This window comes from Anabrus simplex, chromosome 1, assembly GCF_040414725.1.
Source record: "Anabrus simplex isolate iqAnaSimp1 chromosome 1, ASM4041472v1, whole genome shotgun sequence".
In the NCBI taxonomy this organism is placed as follows: Eukaryota; Metazoa; Arthropoda; class Insecta; order Orthoptera; family Tettigoniidae; genus Anabrus; species Anabrus simplex.
The window spans coordinates 429,795,018-429,817,085 of record NC_090265.1 but is presented as its reverse complement, the minus strand read 5'-3'; the positions used below and the strand labels follow the sequence as shown (position 1 = coordinate 429,817,085).

Sequence of the window (22,068 nt, the reverse complement as noted above, 5' to 3'; positions counted from 1 at the left end):
AACACAAGTATTAACAATTTGTTCAAGTTAATAATTCTTAATGAGACGACCATTTTGTTAAATTATATGTTACGTTTCCTTAACAGCAGTGTTAACACTTAACATTCGTTGAAGAAACTGGGCCTAAACCTAAACGCCACAAACGCCTCGACTTCTTGAAGCCCTAGTTACGAGTGTTAGTGATCTGACCTATATATTCAAGGCATGTTATTTGTAGAATCTCATAGGCTATTTATGGGCCTGTATCTGTAGTTTTGTAATCTCATGTGTTATTTATAGGGCTGTATTTTTATTGCAAGGTAAGATGATGCGTCAGACAGCACCTGCCTCTGTTCATAATTCGTAGCGAGACTCTAGCCAATACATATGAATGAGAATGAGGAAATTATATAGCTGACATCTACATAGGTTTCTTTCATAAGACAAGTGGAAATGTCTGGCCGTGTAGATTGTGCAGTCTGAACACAAATTTTTAATAACTGTTCACATTTTCTTGCAACTAACCTATAAAAGGTAAAAACAAACTTCTGGTATAAAACTAAAATATAATACCTCAGATATTGGCGTATTAAGTTGGTAACTTTCAGAATATGTAGAGGAAAGATTCGCAGTCACTGTAGTTTTAGTTTCTTAGAAATATTTTTTTAAATGACTGAAGATATGAATTGTTTTCCAATTAGAGTAAATGCGTAGAGTGAAATCGTAAAGCGTATTGGGTAACGTGTTAGCACCAGCGTGAGATGTAAATGACCAGTGGTAAATGGGTTAAGCAGAGTTTGAACTGATCAGAAGTCAAATTTTGATAGTTTGAAAATACGTTTCCTGAATTACTGACATTTTCTGTACATTGTGTGAAAATTTCCACCTTGTAGATAAGTAGGAAGTACTTTTAAAAGTTATCTCCTATTTACTATAATCTATTAGTTTCATGATCCGTATTGATAGTTCAAGTACAAGTATGAAGGATGAGTTCTCCACCTAATCAATACTTTATTTTATACGGTGTCAATATTATTTACATTAAAAGACACTACCGGTTTCGACCTGTAAATAGGTCATCTTCAGCTGCTAGAGAACCTACTTAATAGCGACTGTACAGAATAAATACTACTAAAATTAAAATTAGACAAGGATGCCATTAAATAAACATGAATTCCACTATTCTAAAATTACTTAATGTTAAGATATATACATATGGCACAGTTTTGGGGTTAAGGGGCTATTTCCCTGGCCCGTGATTTCTACATACTTTAATTACATTTACTGAGGTTGGAATTGGATACAATTCTTAGAGTTTATCAAGAATCACCGACATTCAGGTGTTAAGTTATCTGTGTTAAATGCTAATATTATGTCCAACGGTTTATGAGATGTTTAAAGCGCGTTGTTGTGAAGAAAATATGCGGGGGCGTCGTTTTCCTTAGAATAAGTGGTTCAGCAACCAGTTCACAGACACATAGCTTATACTCAGTGTAGATCAATGCTGAAAAATATGTTGTGAGTGCCACTATTCTAAAAAATACTTAACATTAAGATATATACATATGGTACAGTTTTGGGGTTGAAGGGTTTTAAACTGGCCCCATGATTACTACATATTACAAAAGTTCTATTTGCTGAGGTTGAAATTGAATATAATTCTTAGAGTTTATGAAGAATCACTGACAGTCTGGTGTCAGGCTCGGATATCTAATGTTAAATGCCAGTACTATGTCCAACGGTTATTCAGAGTGCATTGTTGGGCTGCAAATATGCGGGGACATCGTGTTCATTAGAATACGAGGTTTAGTAATCTGTTTACAGATACATAGCTCTTTCTCACTCTATATCAATGACAAAAAATATTCCAAGTTTATATTAGACTTCCTTATTGAGGTTTATGTTGCTGTGCGCGACGTATTGGATTCAATTAAAGTGAGTTGTGGGTGCTCCTCTCTTCATACTTAGGTTCCCTCAGGTAATTTTAGAAAATCTGAGAAAGAAGAAAAGGAAGGTAGGTATTAGAATAACTGATAAAGAGTGCCTGTTAAATAGGTTGTGTATACGTGTGTGTGTGTTACTTACGTGTGAGCTGGATATGTCCTCGAGCATAGTTAGGAGCGTGCTGCACATTGTTGCATGTACGTTGTGTGGATGGCTGTCGTAGCGTTGAGAAGGAGGGGAGGGGGAAGAAGTTTGTGGAGGGAGTGGTGTGGAGTGGGGCGTGTATGGGCCCTTGTTTGCTGATTCTTTTTAAATATGTGTCTTTTAGAGTGGGTATGGCTGTGTTGAAAAGGATGTTTGTTTTATCTGCGATTTTGTTTAAGTTAGGTTTGACATAGATGTTGATTCCCATAGGGAATCTGAAATATTTGTCCTGAATGAGTAAATTTATAATGTCCAATAATGGACCATTTATATTGGTATTATAAGTTAGGTTTAGCGTATTGGTCCATGTTGATGTAAAAATCTTCCATTATAATGAGCAATGGACCTGTGGGGTTTATATTTAAAATTTTCATGTCATTTTTGATATTGGTGAATTTATGCTTGTATTCCTCAACATGTTGCCCTATGGATGAAAAGTGATTATATTTAGTGGTGTTGATGTGTTCATCGTATCGGATAGAAAAACATCTGCCTGTACACCCAATGTAGCTAGCTTTGCAATCGTTGCATTTTATGCGGTATACTCCTGAGTGGCTGTATTTGTTATTTTCATTGACCGATTTAGTGTTGTGTAAAATAGAAGCATTATTACATAAGGTTCTGTAAGCTATTCTTAAATTGTATTTTTTGAAAATATTGGTTATGGGGTGGATGTGGGTGTTGTTAAATGTAAAAAGTGCATAGTCTTTCTTAGTTTTGCTGTTTCTGCTTAATTTAGATTTTGGCTGATGTTTTATTTTGTGAATGATTTTGTTTATCATGTTTCTATTGTATCCATTATGCTCTGCTATTTCATGAATTATGTTCAGTTCTTTTTTCAATTCTTTTTGAGAGAGGGGTATGTTGAAAGCTCTGTAAATCGTGCTGTAGTATGCCGCTTTTTTGTGTGCATTCGGGTGAGTGGAATCAATTTTTATTATGTTGGAGGTTTGTCTAGGTTTCCTGTAGATTTTGTATGTTAAGTGGTCTTCAGTTTTAGTGACAGATAAGTCAAGATAGTTCGAAGTGTGATCTTTCTCAGTTTCCATAGTAAATTTTATATGTGGATCTATTTTGTTTAGCTGTTCAAGTATGTTGTTTTCGTTTGTGGACCTGCGGACTATAACAATGAAGATGTCATCTACAAATCTGCACCAAAATGATATATTGTTAATTTTGCTATTTTCTGAGTGTTCTGAGTGGTCTATGTAGATCTCAGCTAGTATTACTGAGGCTGGTGAACCCATGGGAAGGCCTTGCTGTTTGTAGATAGTGTCTTGGAATCTAAAGTAATTATTGTTTAGGGCAAATTCTAGTGAGTTAATTAATTCTTCTATTTCGAGGATGCTTAGATTACTGTGGTTTTAAAAATTTGATTCTATTAGTCTTATTGTCTTCTGTGTGGGTATGTTAGGGTACATGTTAATGATGTCATATGATGCTAGGATGTGGTGTTGTTAGATTTTCAGCTCTTTGGCGATGTTACAGAATTCTGTTGAGTTTCGTACCGATTTCTTCGCTAAGTGTTTTTTGAGAAATGTTTGTATGAAGCATGATAATTTGTATGTCAGGCTTGATCTATAATTTATGATCGGCCTCATGGGTACATTATTTTTGTGGATCTTAGGGTAGGCTTTCGCAGCCAGTAGTTGTGGATTCATTATGGTCAGCTTCGTAGTTTTCTGCTCGTTAAGAAGAAAGTGGGTGTTTTTCAGTAATGTTTTTAGATTTCTTTGGATACTGGCAGTTGGATCTTTTCTTTTGATTTGAAAGGTGTCGTCTAGGAAACATTGTTTAGTTTTAGAGATGCATTCGTTTCTCTCGATGATGACTGTCATATTACCTTTGTCTGCCTTTGTTATTAATAGATTGTTATGCTTAATTTTGTCTTTGAGTTTCATGTTTATTTAATGCCATCATTGTTTAATTTTAATTTTAGTAGTATTTATTGTGTACAGTTGCTATTAAGTAGGTTCTCTAGCAGCTGAAGATGACCTATTTACAGGTTGAAACCGGTACTGTCTTTTTATGTAAATAATATTGACACTGTGTAAAATAAAGTATTGTTTAAGTGGAGAACTCATCCTTCATACTTGTACTTATCTTCTATTTGTTGCTGCATTAATAGGTCCAGGCCACTAGGAACTTCAAGCGATGCTTTCTTAAGCTTGCAATTTTTCACATCGATACATTTACCTCTGAAACTATATGTGCTAATGCTTTGAAAATTTCAGTGACTGTAAATAATGAGTTTGTAGATGCTTTTGTGAAAAATTGTATATTTATTCAGATATTCAGAGATCCTGTTTGCAAAATTTAAATCAATCCAAAAATTTTAGTTTTGTCCTTATTTTTATAATTCTTCGTAAGGTTTAAGATAAACATGTGTAATTTGAGTCTGCAAAATATTAGTCTGATATCATCATCATCATCATCATCTTCCAACTCTTATTTGCCGAATGTGGTGTATAAACAGTCACCATCTCCTCCTGTTTTCATACTTCACATTTTTTTTTAAAAAGATATCTTCCCCTCTGAGACCTCTCTTTTCCATGTCTGATTTTACTGTTTTTATCCAGTGTTTCCTTAGCCTTCCCCTTGATATTTTTCCTTGGACAGTGAGGTCAAAGTATTTTCTGGCAGGTCTTAAGCTGTACATTGTCATAACGTGCCCATACCACTGAAGTCTATGCTTCTTTATTACACTGGTATTGAGGGCCCCAGTGCTGGCTGCCTTCCTATTTACTTCATTCCTGATTTTGTCCTTTTGAGTAGTTTGATTCATAGTTGTAATGAAGCTCATTTCTGTTGCCTGAATTCTGCTATAATCAGTGTTTAGTAGAGTACCTGTTTCTAAACCATATGTAAGAAATGGTATGAAGTAGGTGTGGTACATGGTAATTTTTGCTTTAAGTGGTATTTTGGGGTCCGGTTAAATTTCTGACTTGATTGTACAGGTTTGATGCTTTCTGTGTCCTGTTGAGTATATTTCCTTCAGTCTGATGCCATGAATTGTTAAGCTGTAATATGTACTTATTGCAGGTCATACAGTAAATTTTGTCTTTAACTACTGCCATTTTTTTCATCTGAGGTGATTGTACTCTGTCATATAATATGTGAAGCTGGTTTTGAAAAAAATGCAGAGTTTCAGTTTTACATGTCACAAATTGTGGGTTCTGTGCATTTTAAAATGTGATGTATTCTCAGTTACATCCATCTTAAATCAATGCAGAAATTAGCACAGAAGATAAAAATGTTTATGTGCTGTCAGCACAAAAGAGCCATACATAAGGAAATTAAATTGCACCCTTATAAATTTACAGTTAATTTAATTTAGTATATCTTCATTCCTAATATTGTACATTGTGTGTATGTTGCTAAGTTTAGTGGAATTCATTACCAACACAAGTGATTGTAACTTGAATGTGCTAGCATATCCACCTCACTGTGGAGACAGTTTAGCCAAACACTGTATTATAGTCTCCATTTATACATTAATTTCACAGTGGTGTTTTATCTGTTTTTTGGATATACTCTATTTAGATGCTTGTCCTTGTGTATATTCTTAGAAGGTATACTTTGCAATTGATTGGTTCTTGATATCTATAGGCTGTAGTTCCTCCTTTGATTGAACATCTGTGCTTCCCTGATGCAAGTGATTGGCCTCCCCCAAGCTTCCCGCCGGGCACTGTATCAAACAAAAGTGATGAACAGAGCTACTCTCTGGTGATAACCAATGAAGCAGGAGAACGTAAATTTGGTTATTGTCGTCGGGTTATGCCAGAGGGAGCACATATATGCCTCCCATTGGCATACTGCATTATAAGTCCATTTCGAGCCAAAGGATTCTATTACAAGGTGAGATTTGTGCATGATTACTTACCAGATCTTTTCACGTTGATTAAAGATGTTATTGTTTTCCTGAGCTGTAGTTTATTTCTGAGTTTATATTTCTTGCTGCAGATCTTGCAAGAACTTGAGTCACGACATGGGCAACCGGAATGGCTTCAAACTGCCTTCATTAAGGAACTTTATGCTTGTGAATTTCCAAATCCAGGACAGGCTCTGAAACTACCGACTTCTCATCATGGAGCAGTTGGTCATGGAAGTAAGTACTGTACAGTTAAGTTGTAGATGTACAAATATTACATGATCGAGTGAGTTGGCTATGTGGTTAGGATCATGCAGTTATGAGTTTGCATTTGGGAGATGATGGGTTCCAATCCCACCATTAGCAGCCCTGAATATGATTTTCTGTAGTTCCCCATTTTCACATCAGGCAAATGCTGGGGCTGTACCTTAATTAAGGCCCTGGCCACTACCTTCCCAATCCTTACTTCTTCCCATCCTTGCGTCACCAAAAACCTTCAATGTATTAGTGTGATGTTAAACCACTAGCAAGAAAAATGTTACATGCTCATTGTTTGATACACATGATCTACTTTCTTATGAAGGTGTGTCATCTAGGATTATTTTTCATAGAACCTTGAAGTTCTAGGAAGAACAAACAGCGTATATGTAGTAAATATAACGATTTTGTACTGTTTGTAGAGATAAGCCATGTAAATAACCAGCCCAACTGACAACTATCATACATTTTCACAATGAAAAGGTGTATCTTTTCATGACAGTGAAGATTTTTCATGTGCTACTATTTTCAGCAAGAAGTACGAGTTTATTTCACAATTACCCAGAATTTTGTTTTTAAAGGGGTGGAAAAATATTACTTTGTACATTGAGTTGACTTTAAAATGTGCAAATTTACCAAGCTTTATATTTAGGCCAGTCTTCACGGCTTCTCCATTTTTGTCTCTCTGTATACCAAGATATAATGTGGCATTTGCGATTGCTTGGAACAAACATGTTGAATAACTGATAATGCTATCTATTGAAAATCTCTCTGACCTTCTTACTAGTTTTTAGATCTCAGGACTCCAAAATTTTGTCCTGAAAAAAGAATGTTTGTATTATTGTTTTGCTCAACTGATCCATGCCCCTTGTGGGTGGGAGAAGCAGCCAAAGAATAAATCCACGGTATCCCCTGCCTGTGGTGAAAGGCAACTAAAAGGGGCGACCAAGGAATGATAGAACCACAAGACTACTTGTGATTAGTACCATAACATGAGGAAAACCATGGGTCGCCGTTGCTTGTGATTAGTACCACCATGCGAGGAACACCGTGGGTCAACGTTACCTAGAAGCAGTATCATTATGTTAGAAACACCACAGGTCTGGGTGTTACCTGTGATTAGTACCATCGTGTGCATTCCACCAAGGCGGGGGAGCGGGCGTTCGGCTGCAGAGACTAGCATGTAGCGGGAATAGGTGCCAAGCGTTGTGCTTGAATGGTTTGGTTTCACTGTGTTCAGAACAGGTCTGCGTTATGAGTACTATCACTACCTGGGGAACACCATGGGTCTAGGTTGCCTGTGACTGGTACCACTATGTGAGGAACACCATGGGATTGTGTATTGCCTGTGGTTAATACCACTAAACTAAAGTTACGTTGAATGGAGAACCCCACCTTCCAATACTTGTTTGTTTATGTACTGCTAGTCTGTTTAATTATATAATATAATCCAGCTTAAAATCTAATTACATGATTTAAAAAGTACATGTTTCATTCCTAATGTGGAATGTCTTCAGCTAAAAAAAGATATGAAAATTGGCATAAACAAAATAAAAAACACTTATGATGTTAAGATAAAATGTTCCTTCATGTTGGTTTAAAACCTTAACAAGTCAATGCTCGAGTTTCAGATAAAAAATCTAATGTAAGGGATCTTCTTTCTTCCAATGCTGGAGAAGTATGTACTTTTAATATCTTGAGGATAGACTTAAAATGTAATTTTTTTAAATACGATGTTCGGGGGAAACTCCTAAAGAATAAGCGAAGTTGAGGTTGATTTTTTGTTTTTTTGTTTTAAAGTTTAAGATGTTGAAGGGATTCTATAATGAAAGAAATGAAAATTTGTTTTAAAAAAGGAAATAAAGAAAAAACCTTGTAAATATACGGTGGTGAAGTGTCTAAGGAACAGTGAAAATGCTTACCTCCCGGTCGGTCCCGCTATGTTTACTTCTTCCCTTACACATACACACTGTCAGCTGACGGTGTAAGGGGAGAAGTAAACATTATGTTGAATGGAGAATCCCACCTTCCAATACTTGTTTATTTACTGCTAGTCTGTGTAATTATATAGGCCTAACATAATCCAGCTTAAAATCTAATTACATTATTTAAAAAGTTATTTATATTATTATTTAAAAAGTGGCCCAGGGGGTAAGAATTTTCATTGTTCCTTGACAAGTCATTCATCAAGAGTGAGTGAGTGAGTCGGTCAGTCACGTACACAGAGTTTGAGAAACTTTACTAGTTGTGAATTATTCTGGAATGACACTGTGCTCTGAGAAGCCTCGTGGAGAACAGAAGTTTGACATGCTGGTGTTGAAGTGTGTGTTACAATTGTGAGTAAAAACAAAAACATTTGAGTGAGCTTGTGATTAGCAGTAAATAGTAGTTCAATAAATGTAGTGGATTGTAAAACATGCTACCTTTCTATGTAGAAATTTTAGTTTTAAAGACCCTGATAATCTGTCACAATATGTTTCTTAGCTCGTAAAATCTCCATAGATGAAAGCCACTCCTGAATGTTAGTGTTCCTTCAATTCAATTTTTATGAAGTGTTTCTGTCATAAGTGTAAGGCATTAAAGTAGATATCCTCCTTTGGCAGTAATACTTGTTATTTTCATGAAGAAAGGAGGTGACGTGACTGAGGTAGCCTACAAATGTGGATCATTAGGGAGCATGGCCATGGTGTTTTACTCAGATGAAACTGCACAAACAGACTGTGTTTCTAAATTTTAAGAGTAAGTGCGAAAGGTGTTGGAGAGATTCGATAAATATGGCCAGTCTTACAGGGGGACCCGTGAAATTTTGAAGAAGCGCATAAGTGAGATGAAGGAGGAACTTGATAAGGCCATAGCAGAACATAAGGAGGACATGAACCAAAGAAATAAGAGGTTTATGGAAATATGCGCCAAGGCTCAAACATTAACCAGGAATTTCTATGCTAAGTTATGGGAGATTGAAGAATATCCCATTGATGACATCATTCAACCAGTGACACAGTGGATTCCAGAATATGAGAGAGTACGATCAGTTCCCAAGATCCCCGAGGAACAGACAGTGAAAGAAGACAAGGAAAATAATTTAGAAAGGATAGTTTCTAAAAAGGATGCAGAAATAGATACCTCTGATGCTCAGGATGACATTAAAATAAAGTAATCTGATGTAAAACGACCGTTGGGCTTGGAGATGGGCGATGGAAGAAAGATAGAATCAGGTTCAGAGATTGTTAAAGCCGAATTAAAAACTGAAGAAGTAGTGAAGGAAGCAGGATATGGTATAGTAGTGGACCAGATGGAGTCTAGAGTAAACGCAATGATCGATCAGGTGGGAGCATTACAAGATATTAGAATCATTCCGTATTGACGGTTTTCACTTTACAATGGCGAAAAATGAAAGTATCCTCCAAATCAATACATCATATATTCCGTCATTAGACGGAGTAAACAAGATCAGACATGTTTCGGCTCGTTTGAGCCATCTTCAGTGAAAAAAATTAGGGGGTTGGAATAATTTACATAATATGAGTTGAAAAAATGCTAAAAAACATAATGAAAGCGCAAATGAAAAAACAAACAAAAGAGAGCCTATACGGAAACAAAATTAGCACAAATATACAATATTTACATCAATATGCAGAGCAAAAAACAACTTATTGTGACAAAATTCAGTGAAACAGGTGTTAATTTGAAATAATAATAGATACTAAAAACTGCGTTAACCTAAGAAACAAGGGAATGAGAAAACAAATGATGTAGATGGAAATGAATAATAGTAGCACATGGTGAGGTTGTGGACCTCATAGTTTACAAACTATTGGTTTATAAAAATCACAAAACAGTTTGAAATCTCTGTCAAAATCATCTTAGTGGAAACCCATCACATCAAATTGGTCAGGAGGAGAGCGGGAGCAAACATTTTGAGAGAAACCAAGCCTGAATTAACCTGCAGGCGAAAAGCCTGTGATAAGGAGAAAAAAACACCATGAAATTTAAGGCTTCAGAAATAGCAGCATTCTCAATATCTTCTCAATCTAGCGGTCCCTTTCTTCATTATTGTTTCATAATGTTGGCTGGTGTTTTGCCTTATTATAGAGGGGTCGGAAGAGCCGCATATAAAAATATGAGAAGCTGTGTTAGGTGGAAGACAGATGCATAGTAAATTGTAGTAATCTAGTGGAAACCGTCAATGAAGGTGGGAGCAGAAACACAGACTGCAGTGAATGACATGCATGAGATGCAGTCAGAAGTGTAGACCAGTCAGGAAGACATCAATATGGGAGAGGTCAGATGATTGACCCAGTTAATGAAGGAAGCCAACCTAAGCAGTGCAGGCAGGAAATAAATGCAGATCTTAAGCCACACACGAAACAGTACATCTCGGAAGAAAAGGACATAGGGGCCATGCCGAGAACTGAACGAGGAGAACAACAGAAAGAAATCTGTTGCAATGATAATGAGATAAATGGACTATGTAAGCAGTCTATCCCATCTAAGAATCAGACAAGAAAAAAGGAAGATAAGAAGACGATGAAGATGCAGCATAGCATGAAAGAAATTTATTCAGGACTTCGGCTAACATGTCATTATCTTGCTGAACCTAGAAACACAGCAGCTGTAATTCTTCATGCAAATCTTCTACCTCTACACTCTCTTTACTTCTCCAATGTCTACATTCTCTTCATATTCAGTCAAGGTTCCACTGCAGTCCTCTTCAACCCACCATTTATGGCCTAGCAGATTGTGAAAAGAGGAATGTTTCCTTGCAGTGCAGGCGACTGGGTTATGAAGTGAAATACAGGGATTTCATTGCACACCATTCTCTTCACTGGACTGAAATCTTCACTTAAATTCAACCTGTCATTCACCACAGAGGACGTATTCGGATGAAAGTATCAAATGATGTTTTCCTCCCAACTTTTCTTTATTTAATGATCAATCCAGTGGCAGATTTCTGGGTCAAATATTGGAGGCCTTACGAGGCCAGGATGACTTTAAGAGCATTAAGTGTACCTATTCATGATAGTTTTACAGGCTAAAACTCCACCGCACAATGTACTGTATTACTTGTTACGTTGTGTAAGGGTCATATTTATAGTGTTTGAAGACTCAACTTGGAGTCGACAATCACCAACATTGCCAGTGTTCAAGTGTCGTATATACAGGGTGTTTACAAATGAATATCGGAGTTTTAACGCCTTATAATATTGAATACGTTAAACTTACAGTTATACATTATATGTCAAATGAAAGAGCAACTCAAACAGTTTTGTTTGTTGGCACCAGTGCGCATGTATGTGCAATGGTTTTGTCGCAATCCGCTAGACAGCGGTAGTAGCAAAGATGACGACTAGTGAACAGAAAGCTTTTTGTGTTTTGCAGTTTGCAAAGACAGAATCTGTAGTTACTGTGCAACGTGCGTTTCGCATTAAGTTCGGTTGTGATCCTCCAAGTGATAACAACATTTGCAGATGGTATCATAAGTTTGAAGACACCGGTTGCCTTTGTAAAGGGAAGAGCAAGGGACGACCAAGATTAAGTGAAGAGATTGTTGAGCGAGTGAGAGAGTCATTCACTCGTAGCCCAAAGAAATCAGTCCGGAAGGCTAGTCGTGAATTACAACTTTCTGCGTCGACCGTTTGGAAAGTTGTAAGAAAACGTTACAGGCTCTAAAGCTGGCAGACCACAGATTACGCGCCAACTTCGCAAACGACATGTTGTTACATGATTATGAGTTTATGAATCATGTTGTTTTCAGTGATGAATCGGTCTTTCACCTTAGTGGACATGTAAACAGTCATAATGTGTGCATCTGGGGCTCAGAAAATCCTCATGAGTTGGTACAAATGCAACGAGATTCCCCTAAAGTGAATGCTTTTTGTGCCGTATCCCGGCGAAAGGTTTATGGGCCTTTCTTTTATGGTGAACGTACTGTAACTGGTACTTCTTACCTCGATACACTAGAGCAATGGCTCTTCCCTCAGTTGGAAGAAAATGAGCCAGAGAACTTAATTTTCCATCAAGATCGTGCGCCACCTCACTGGCATAACGACGTACTACTACCGCTGTCTAGTGGATTGCGGTGAAACCATTGCACGTACATGCGCACTGGTGCCAACAAACAAAACTGTTTGAGTTGCTCTTTCATTTGACATATAATGTATAACTGTAAGTTTAACGTATTCAATATTATAAGGCGTTAAAACTCCGATATTCATTTGTAAACACCCTGTATTAGTAATAAGTGCTTTCACCCCAAGAGATTGCGCACTCGATAAATGTATTGATATCCTGTTAGGGATTCTATGTATTTACAATTCAGGGTATATGCGGCTACAGTTTCATTGCTAATTTTTCTGTTAGTTTATCTGGAAAGTATTCATTAGTCTAACATCACAGAAAGTACAGTTTGTGTGGAAGTGCCACCGGTTTTGATGTGTGTACTAAATAATAAGTATAATTTGCATTTCTTTTGAATTGAGAACATCGGCAAAGTGAAGGTGTACTCTTTCAAAAGGGTCAGAAAAGTATATTCTTATATACAGTAAATATGTGTGTTTTGAAAGAGATAAAGTAGGATCAATGTAAAAAGTGAAATAAAACTAAAGATTTAGGTGTTAAAACAGACACTATTTCAGTAGGTATTTTGTAAAATAAATTGTCATACTGCTCGATGTTTCTTGTGAAATCTTCCTTATAGTATGCAGTAAATGTAACTAATTTTATGAGAGAGAGTAACTCTTATAATGTATCCTTGTTATTAAATCTTTGAATAACTAAATAATATACAAAAAGTTATATAAATATATAAATCTCTGTTACCTCAAAATCTGCCCTGTAATATAAATTTATAGGTCTACATAGCCATAGCCATAGCATGGTTTCAACATTATCAGGATGCAGAGTTGTGCGACAGTTAGTAAGTATCGCTGACCACATTAGATGTCAGAAAACCATAATGCCTGCAAACACTTGGATGCAAATTCATTGTGATCTTCTATCAAACCTCTTAAAACTTCACTAACAATGTCCTCTTTCTTCCCCTCACCCAGATGTGCTTTCACTGAATTTTACAAATCCCTATAGCCCTGCAAGATGTTCATGGATATGCTAGTACTCCCCAGCCAGGGATGAGTAGCTTAGAAGGTTAAGGTGCTGGTTTTCTGAGCCCAAGTTGGCAGGCTCGATCCTGGCTCAGTCCGGTGTCCCACGTCACTATATTGGCATGTAAAAACTCCTGTGGGACAACATTCCGGTATCTCCGAAAACCGTAAAAGTAACCATTGGCACGTAAAAACAATAACATTGTTACTACTCAACCAGGCGATTTATTTACAATAGGCCTACTAATACCGTCATATTTTTCAATACAGACAGTATTTATCTTTTGAATTTGTCCACTTCTTTGTGCTAGGATTATCCACTTTTTCTAGAGGAATGTTGGCTTGCTTGAATGCTTTTGTTGTGTCTGTTACAAAATGCCCTCTGTCAGTTTTCAACTTCTTTGCGATGTGTAGAGTATCGTCGATTGTTATTTGCTGCTTAAAATTATGTTCATTTGCTTCATTCTTCTTCTTTTTGTGCGTTTCTGATTCCCTGCAGTGTTTATCTCATCTGTTTTTTCGTTTCCACTTTATACGAACATAACAGTATTTTAACATCAGAATCTTTCTTGCAGCATCAAATACATAGAACCCCGCTTCAAAAAAACTGTTGCGATTGTAGTTTATATGCTGGACATTTTTTGATAAAGTTACATACGTAGCGAACTTTCACTACCAAAGAGTATAATGCGTACTGCTGTATCTACGTCCGGTCTTGCTACCACAATGCCATTTGCTGTAATCGATAACAGATATTGATTTTTATCGATTGCCTTAGAGATTGTGAAACTGAACACACACACTTCCAATACACAGTGTGCATTGCTTTATGTGCATTTGTGTAGAGATTATACGAGGATGTCAAGCAACTAACAAGGAAACAACAATAGTAAAGTTATCAGAAGCATTTAAAAGTTTATTGGAGAGCTCTTTCGATAATATTTCACATTTTTTTGTACCAAGTGGAGTATATTTCGTCATTATTTGTGTAGTTTGTGCAATGAATCAGATTTTGCGATATTCGAGAGTTCATTTTGCTAAAATACAATACTAGAAGGTCATATATAGGCAAGGAAGAAGATATGAAATTTTTTTGTGCGTATTGCTATTACCAAAAAATACGGCCCCTAGTGATGTAAGATTCAAATTTGGGGATGCTAATGATTTCAAATAATTAATTAGCGATGAACTGAAAGAGACAGTAACAAGTTGAAGTGAGTAGGAGGTATTTATCCCAGGTGGAATGTTCAGTGTAGCAAATCATAAAAATTGCCCCTCAGGCAAATTAGTTGGCACTTAAAATTTATGCGGGGTCTTTGTAGATGTCTTTTCAGTGCTAATAAATTGTTGTTTCAACCAAATTAGAATCCATTCTTATTGTTTGTAGATTACTGTATTACTCTCATCATTATTACCCTACTTTCATTAGATTTAATTTTTGCACCCATTTACTTCTGTGGACGTTCCGGACCCGTATGGACTGGGCGAGTTGGCCGTGTGCGTAGAGGTGCGCGGCTGTGAGCTTGCATCCGGTAGATAGTGGGTTCGAATCTCACTGTCGGCAGCCCTGAAGATGGTTTTCCGTGGTTTCCCATTTTCACACCAGGCAAATGCTGGGACCATACCTTAATTATGGCCATGGCTGCTTCCTTCCAACTCCTAGGCCTTTCCTATCCCATTGTCGCTATAAGACCTATCTGTGTCGGTGCGATGTAAAGCCCCTAGCAAAAAAAAAAAGGACCCGTATGCTCTGTGCTTTAGCCTGTGCTCAGTAAGAAAGCAGAGGGATGGTACATCGATGCTCAGGTTATATCTATTTTGTGAAATTTTGACTGTCCTTAATGTCGTATCCATGGACATGTGTTATGTGGCCTGACTTACAAGAGGACCTGAAGGGTACAGTATGTATGTTTGTGTGCACAGGATCATAATTTAATTTAGGCCTACTTGCAGCTGCAGCATTACCAAAGGCACATACTGCTTGCCTACTGACACTCCAGTCCCTTCGACGGGTTGATGTTCACGCATTCTCTTGCTCCACATAAAGCGCCACATATAGCGGATCAATGCAGAAGGCTATTTTAGTAACGTTATTGAGCAATTTAGCATCTTGACAAATTTTCTTTAACTCATTTCTACACTTCTTGAAGATATTAGCTATTTCTTACCATACACACGGACAGATAAACAGCACTGCAGACCTGCTATTCAGCATCATAGTCCCATGGGCACAGACAGCTCGCTTGCCTGGTAACAAATAACGATGAGCTTGGAGTGCAAGATCAGCCAGGTACAAAGAAGTGGAGAAGCGGCTCACTGAGTGAACTGGAGTGTTCGCAAGTGACTGTTGTGTACCCAAGATCACAGTGCAGATGCAAGTGGGTCAAAATAAAATGATTACCACGTATCCTGAGTGGCCAAAAGTCCACAGGAAGGAGTGTCCCATAGGAAAATGTGCCGTGAGTTACCCCTGAGCGTTGCAGCTATCTGCGGTGTAGCTGAGCAGTCTGTCACAGACAGAGTGTCATGAAGATGGCAACACGTCGCAAGTTAACCGACTTTAAACGTGGGATGATCATTGGGACGCGGTGCATGGGTCATAGCATTGCAGAGATTACACGCACATTCAGGTTTCCGAGGTTAACAGTGTCGAGGGTTGATTTTCAATATCGCAGAAAGAACGTTACCATCCCCGTAAACCGCCGCATGGGAAGACCACAGTATGTAATGAATGAATATCACGTCGCCTCCGCAGAACCATACTGGATGCTCAACGAGCTACTGTGAGTCAGATCACCGCTCAGTTGACCGTTGGGAGTCAGGGACCTATTTCTACCCGGACTGTAAGGAGGCAACTGCACCGCATAGGCTTCACTAGCTGACGACCAACTCATGTCTCTTTGCTGACATCTCGACACAGAGCTAAACGATGTGCAAGGGGCCGCAAACAACGGAAATGGACCATGGAACGGTAGCAGCATGTGGTATGGTTTGATGAATCCTGGTTCCAGTTGTATCGAGGTGAAGGGTGCGCGAGTTTGTAACGTATGCTCCATGAAGCTAAGGATCCTGCGTGTCAACAAGGTTGTATCCAAGCAGGAGGTGGCTCAGTTCTGGTCTGGGCGGCATTCTCATGGTCGCAATTTGGCCCCATTTTCCAGCTGCAGGGAGCGCTGACAGGTGCACATTATGTGAACATTCTTTCAGACCATCTGCATCCCTTTCTGGGCCTAGAGTACCCTGATGGAGATGCCATGTTTTAACAGGACATTGCGCCATGTCACCGCTCTGTGGTGATGGTGGTGCAGATGGTTGGCGGAGCACTCCAGTGAAGTTACGATTTTGGATTGGCCCTCCAGGTCCCCCGATCTTAATCCAATAGAGCATTTATGGGATGCTGACCACGCTGGTGCACGCTCCATGAACCCCACTCCAACTACACAAGACCAATTGTGAGTAGCAGTGCAAGATGCATGGGTCCAGATCCCTCCAGAATGATTCCAACACCTTGTAGAGCCGATGCCTCGCTGTATAGGTGCTTTCAGAGTTTGCAGAGGAGCAACTTGTTATTAACATCATATACATTATCTTTCCATGATTTTAGGCCATTCAGTTTGTTATGTCATGTTATGTTATATTATGTTAAATGATTGAATTAGATTTAACATTATTTCATCATCATCATATTCTAAAGGCTAAGCCTTGTCGCTGCAGCCACAGTTGTCTATCTTGAGGATGAAGTGCAAGACCTATCTTGAGCCAGTCTTTTCAACTCAGCATATTTTGTGGATCAATTTTCAACAGAAAAATGTAGTTTGTAGAATAGAATACGCCTTTCCCCTAAGTTCCATTTCACGAGAAACTGGGGAGAGAGTAATTATTTGCAATCCAAGTTTTTTAAATACATGCATTTAATTTTCCTCATTACAGTTAGTCTATTACTACATTAAACATTATAATTAATTCTAATAAATGTTTACACCCATTCACCAACTTGTCACTGTTTTTTTTTTCTTTGCTTTTTTCCATTCTTGATGTTAAACAGTGTTATAGAATCCAGGAGACATAATCATAATCATTCTTCAATTCCCCTTCTACAGCTAACACCGGGTGGGGGCAAATATGGTTTCTTTCCATTTCGTTCTCTCTCTCCATCTTTCTTCATTCAACACTGTGTTCCATTCCAGGTTCCATTGTCCTACTGTGCTGTCCATCCTTCGTAAACTTGGGCTCCTTCACCTTCCCTTCCCTGTCATGTCTTTCCAGTGCTTGTCTTGGTAGACTCTTCTTTCATCTGATTCACATGTCCAAACCACCTCAATCTGTTCTGTTCCAGTTTGTCATTTGGTTTTTGCTTATTTAGCTCTATCCTTCCTTTTCTTCTGTACCATACTCCTCAGGAATTTCATTTCAAAAGCCTGTACATTACTCTCATCTCTCTGACTCATTGTACAGATTTTTGCTGCCTATGTCATCATCATTGGTTGTTTTGCTCATTGCTGAGTGTCGAGACCTCATAACTCTCTCATTTCTGCGTTGCAGCCTTGACAAAATGCCTCCATCGAGCTTTCCTTAGCATGATCTGAAGAGGTAGGCCGGTGATCTTCTTTGCCTGATCTAACCATCTACTTACTGTTCTTCGCCATGGTCTACTGTCTTGCAAAATGGTCTTATCCAAGTTCTCTCCTTCTCTTCTGAAAATGTGGCCGAGGAACTGGAGGTAACACTCACTCACATGGGAAGATAGACGTTTCTTGGTGCTCAGTTCATTCAGAAGGGAAAAATTGGTTCTTTTTTAAAATTATTATTATTATTATTATTATTATTATTATTATTATTATTATTATTATTATTATTATTATTATTAGCAAACACATTGCAATTGGGAAATATCCCGGTGGCAATGATCACTTACAGTAGTGTGATAATAAATTTAAAACAACAATAACAACAACAAGAACAAAACTACAACTAAAACAAGAGTACAACAATCAATTCCAAGGAAAGAAAATTTTACAAGAAATACTACTAGTTTAACATTCTGAATCCATCATCATCATCATCATCATCATCATCATCATCATCATCCAAAGTCGTGTACAACTTAAGTATTTCCAGTGCTTAACACTACGGCTTACAATGTTTCAATAGTAAATGGGAACTGGTAAATGTTGATCCTGTAGTTTGTCATCAAATCTATTTGTGTGGTGTTAGCTATATGTAATCCATTGGACACTGCTGTAAATAACCACTAGCTGACGGGGAACTGTTAGATGTTGTTTCATCCTCAATCAAAGTAATAAATGAGATGCTCTCATGGTGCTTGTTAAATCTTGCTGAAACGTTGTTGGACATTGTCAGGACAGCACATGAAGATGTGGTTAACACAGATACATTGGGCCTGGTATAAAATTTTTTGCATTTCATTGCGGTGCCCATGAAGTTAACCTGATAAATTAGATAAAATTAAATTAATGAATTGAATTGATTGAGGATGAAACAACATCTTAACAGTTCCCCGTCAGCTAGTGGTTATTTACAGCGGTGTCCAATGGATTACATATAGCTAACACCACACAAATAGATTTGATGACAAACTACAGGATCAACATTTACCAGTTCCCATTTACTATTGAAATATTAATGATCAGCAGTATTAGAACTAACAGTTCTGTGTATATAAATTAATACTTGAAATTATTCTCAATGATGAACGTACTCAAGATGTTAGAACCTAGTTCATTTTCAAATTTATTCATAATTCCATCCCAGTTTTTAATGTCACTTTGTATATATTTGTTTTCATTTGTTTTATGTCAATTGTGTGCATGTACATTTGTTTAGTTATTAGGTGTTTTACATTAAGGCTGAAGATGGCCAGCCCCGGCCGAAACTAGTCCCTAATTAATGTAATTTAGAATATTACATATTATAGTATTGAAAGGTGGACCATTACTACATTAATTTAATAATTATATAATACCATCAATACCTGGGGCTTTGTAATTCTTCTGATGATTAATGGCATTCATAATTTCACTGAAAAGAATATCAGGTTCCTTGTCATATCTCATAAAAATTTCCTGTTTGGCAGAATTTTTTCCTTTACAATATAGCGTGTCACAGTATTGTTTCCATCGCTCTACTGCTTTGTTCTTATCAGTAATAAGGTTGCTATCTTCATCTTCTATCACCCATGTATGTGGTTTTAACTCACAGGTCATTATAGGTGTGTAATATCCTGTGTACAGTAATTCTTCAGCCTTTATTGGTAGATTGATCTCTGTACCTTGTGGGAAAAGGCATTCCCCAGTTGTATTCTTCTACTAATTTCCACATCCAGTCTTCCATTTTCTGATAGTTCACTTCCCAAGCATTTGAAGTGTTCCACTATTTCCAGTTCCTTGTCTCCTTTTCCTTCTTTACTTCCTCTACTCATCATCATCTTCTTCACATTGATCCACAATCCCCATTGTTCAATCCTTTTATTCAGCACGTTTAGCAGTTGTTGTACCTCCTCTCTTGTCCTCAGATCACATTATCATCCACAAAGATCATTGCATTCCTTCTTTCACCTCTCTAAACTTCATTTGCTGCCTTTACGATGCCATCCATCACCATTACGAACAGTAAAGATGACAACACACTCCCTTGTTTTAGTCCATTGTCAATTCTAAGTCATTCTTTTCTATGCACTGTTGTCTTCACACAACTGTAACAGTTATCATCTGTGCACTGTTGTCTTCACACAACTGTAACAGTTATCATATATTGCTTTTTATCATTGCTATTAGTTCCTTCTCCTCTTCAAACCATGTGACCTTGCCACTGAGGAGAGGCTTGTGCATCCCAGTGAAGCAAATAGCCGAGCCTAGGTACATCCATATTGAATGGGTATCTGTCGAGAGAACAGAATATTTATTTAATCGTATAGTGATTATAACAACAAATTCATAAGTCCCGGTCCAAGTTTTTCAGCCACTTTTCAGCACTTTCTGAAAGATGAAACAGGTCGCTGGGGCTTCCGGAGTAGGCATGAAGAGGGTAGCGCAGGATGACATGGTCCATGGTCTGCTCCTCTTCACTGCATTCACATATTGGAGAATCCATCCAACCCCACTTATGATGTAAGAAATTGAAGCATTCATGCCCAGTTCTCAGTTTGTTGAGGAGACACCATAGTTTATTTGGGAGGTCGAATCCCTTCATTTTCCGAGTTGGATTTAGCTCATGAGCATTAGTTCCAGATGTTGAATTTGACCACTCACCCCGCCAGCTCTGGTTTAGATTAAAATTACCCCTCAAGAGTCAGCCGGCCAGTACACTTGCTGGTCTCCTAGATCAAATTCAAGGTGGCGATGGGTGACAAAATTCCTGGTAAACTGGTAATAAGGGTGATGACCAGATCTTCTTTGCTTCTCTCAGCAGAGCTTCCTTTCTCCTCAGGTGGGGTGGTGGGATATGGCTAAGTACAGGTAACCAGTGGTCAGGTGTGGACTTTACAGTACCTGTTATGCAGCACATGGTATAATTCAGCTTAGTATCCACTTTATACACTTGCACTTTCCAGCCATACTGGGGCACAGTATTCCGCTGCAGAGCAGACAAGACCGATACCCGTTAATCATTAGCAGTCAGCCGAGGCTCCCCAGGAATTGCCACAAAGCTTGTGCAGGATGTTATTCCTTGTAGCGATTTTGTGAGAGAGCTTGGTGAGATGTTCTTTGTAGCTCAGAGTTCTGTCCAGGCTGACTCCTAGATATTTCGGGAATGGGTTGTATTTTAGCTTTTCACCAAGGAATAAAACAGATGGCTCGTAGTTTGCGGGTCAGTTGCTGAGATGGAAACATGAAACCTCGGTCTTAGAAGTACTTGGGAGCAATCGCCAAGACGTAAAGAATGTTGCCATTTTGTCTAAGTCTGCTGAAGAATGCCTTCTCCATCCTCAAAATTACTGCTTTGAGCTACCAGTGCAATGTCATCTGCATGGATGAACTTGGTTGCTGTGGTTGATGGTAAGTCATAGATGTAGAGGTTGAAGAGAACTGGGGCCAATACTGATCCCTGTAGCATACTGTTATTTCATTTTCTTCTGCGACTTTTAGAATCACTAAGAACACTACAAACTCTCTCACAGAGCATGTAGGAAATTAGGTTTGCAATTTCCAAGCAGCGAATTACTTTCAGCACTTTAAGAATTAGTCCATGTCGCCAGACTGTATCATATGCACTTGTCAGGTCGATAAAGACAGCTGTTGATTTTAACTTCTTTTGGAAGCCTGCCTCGACATGAGTAGTAAGAGCCAAAATTTGATCAGTACAGCTACGATTTCTTCTGAAACTAACTTGTTCTGGAGGGATTACAGCTTCAGTGAGTGGTGCTATCCTAGGGAGGAGGACTCATTCCAAGAGTTTATAAATGCAACTAAGAAGTGCTAGTGGATGGTAGTTTTCATGTCCCTGCTCTGACTTTCCAGGTTTAAGCAGGGTGATCACCTTTGACCGTTTGAACTGCTTTGGCAGGTTGTTGGTCTAAAGGATGTAAGTAAAAAGAGAAGGGATCCACTTTATGCTATGTGGGCCCATATTTTGAAGGAATTCATTGTAGATATTATCTGGGCCAGCAGCCTTACTGGTTTTCAGCATTTTGATAGCAGCTTCAACTTCCTGAATAGAGAATGACTTAGACCAGGGATGGCGAACCTTTTCCAA

The 22,068-nt window shown here is 38.1% G+C and overlaps 1 protein-coding gene across 1 annotated transcript in view; it reads left to right on the top strand.

The window, feature by feature from the left end:
- The window catches only part of LOC136866951 (uncharacterized), a 182,527-nt gene that overhangs the window by 58,263 nt on the left and 102,196 nt on the right, over positions 1-22,068 (top strand). Inside the window, exons 5-6 of the mRNA XM_067144046.2 lie at positions 5,737-5,985; positions 6,091-6,235. Of these exons, the coding sequence (XP_067000147.2) occupies positions 5,737-5,985; positions 6,091-6,235 (394 nt within the window). The remainder of the gene's footprint in view (positions 1-5,736; positions 5,986-6,090; positions 6,236-22,068) is intronic.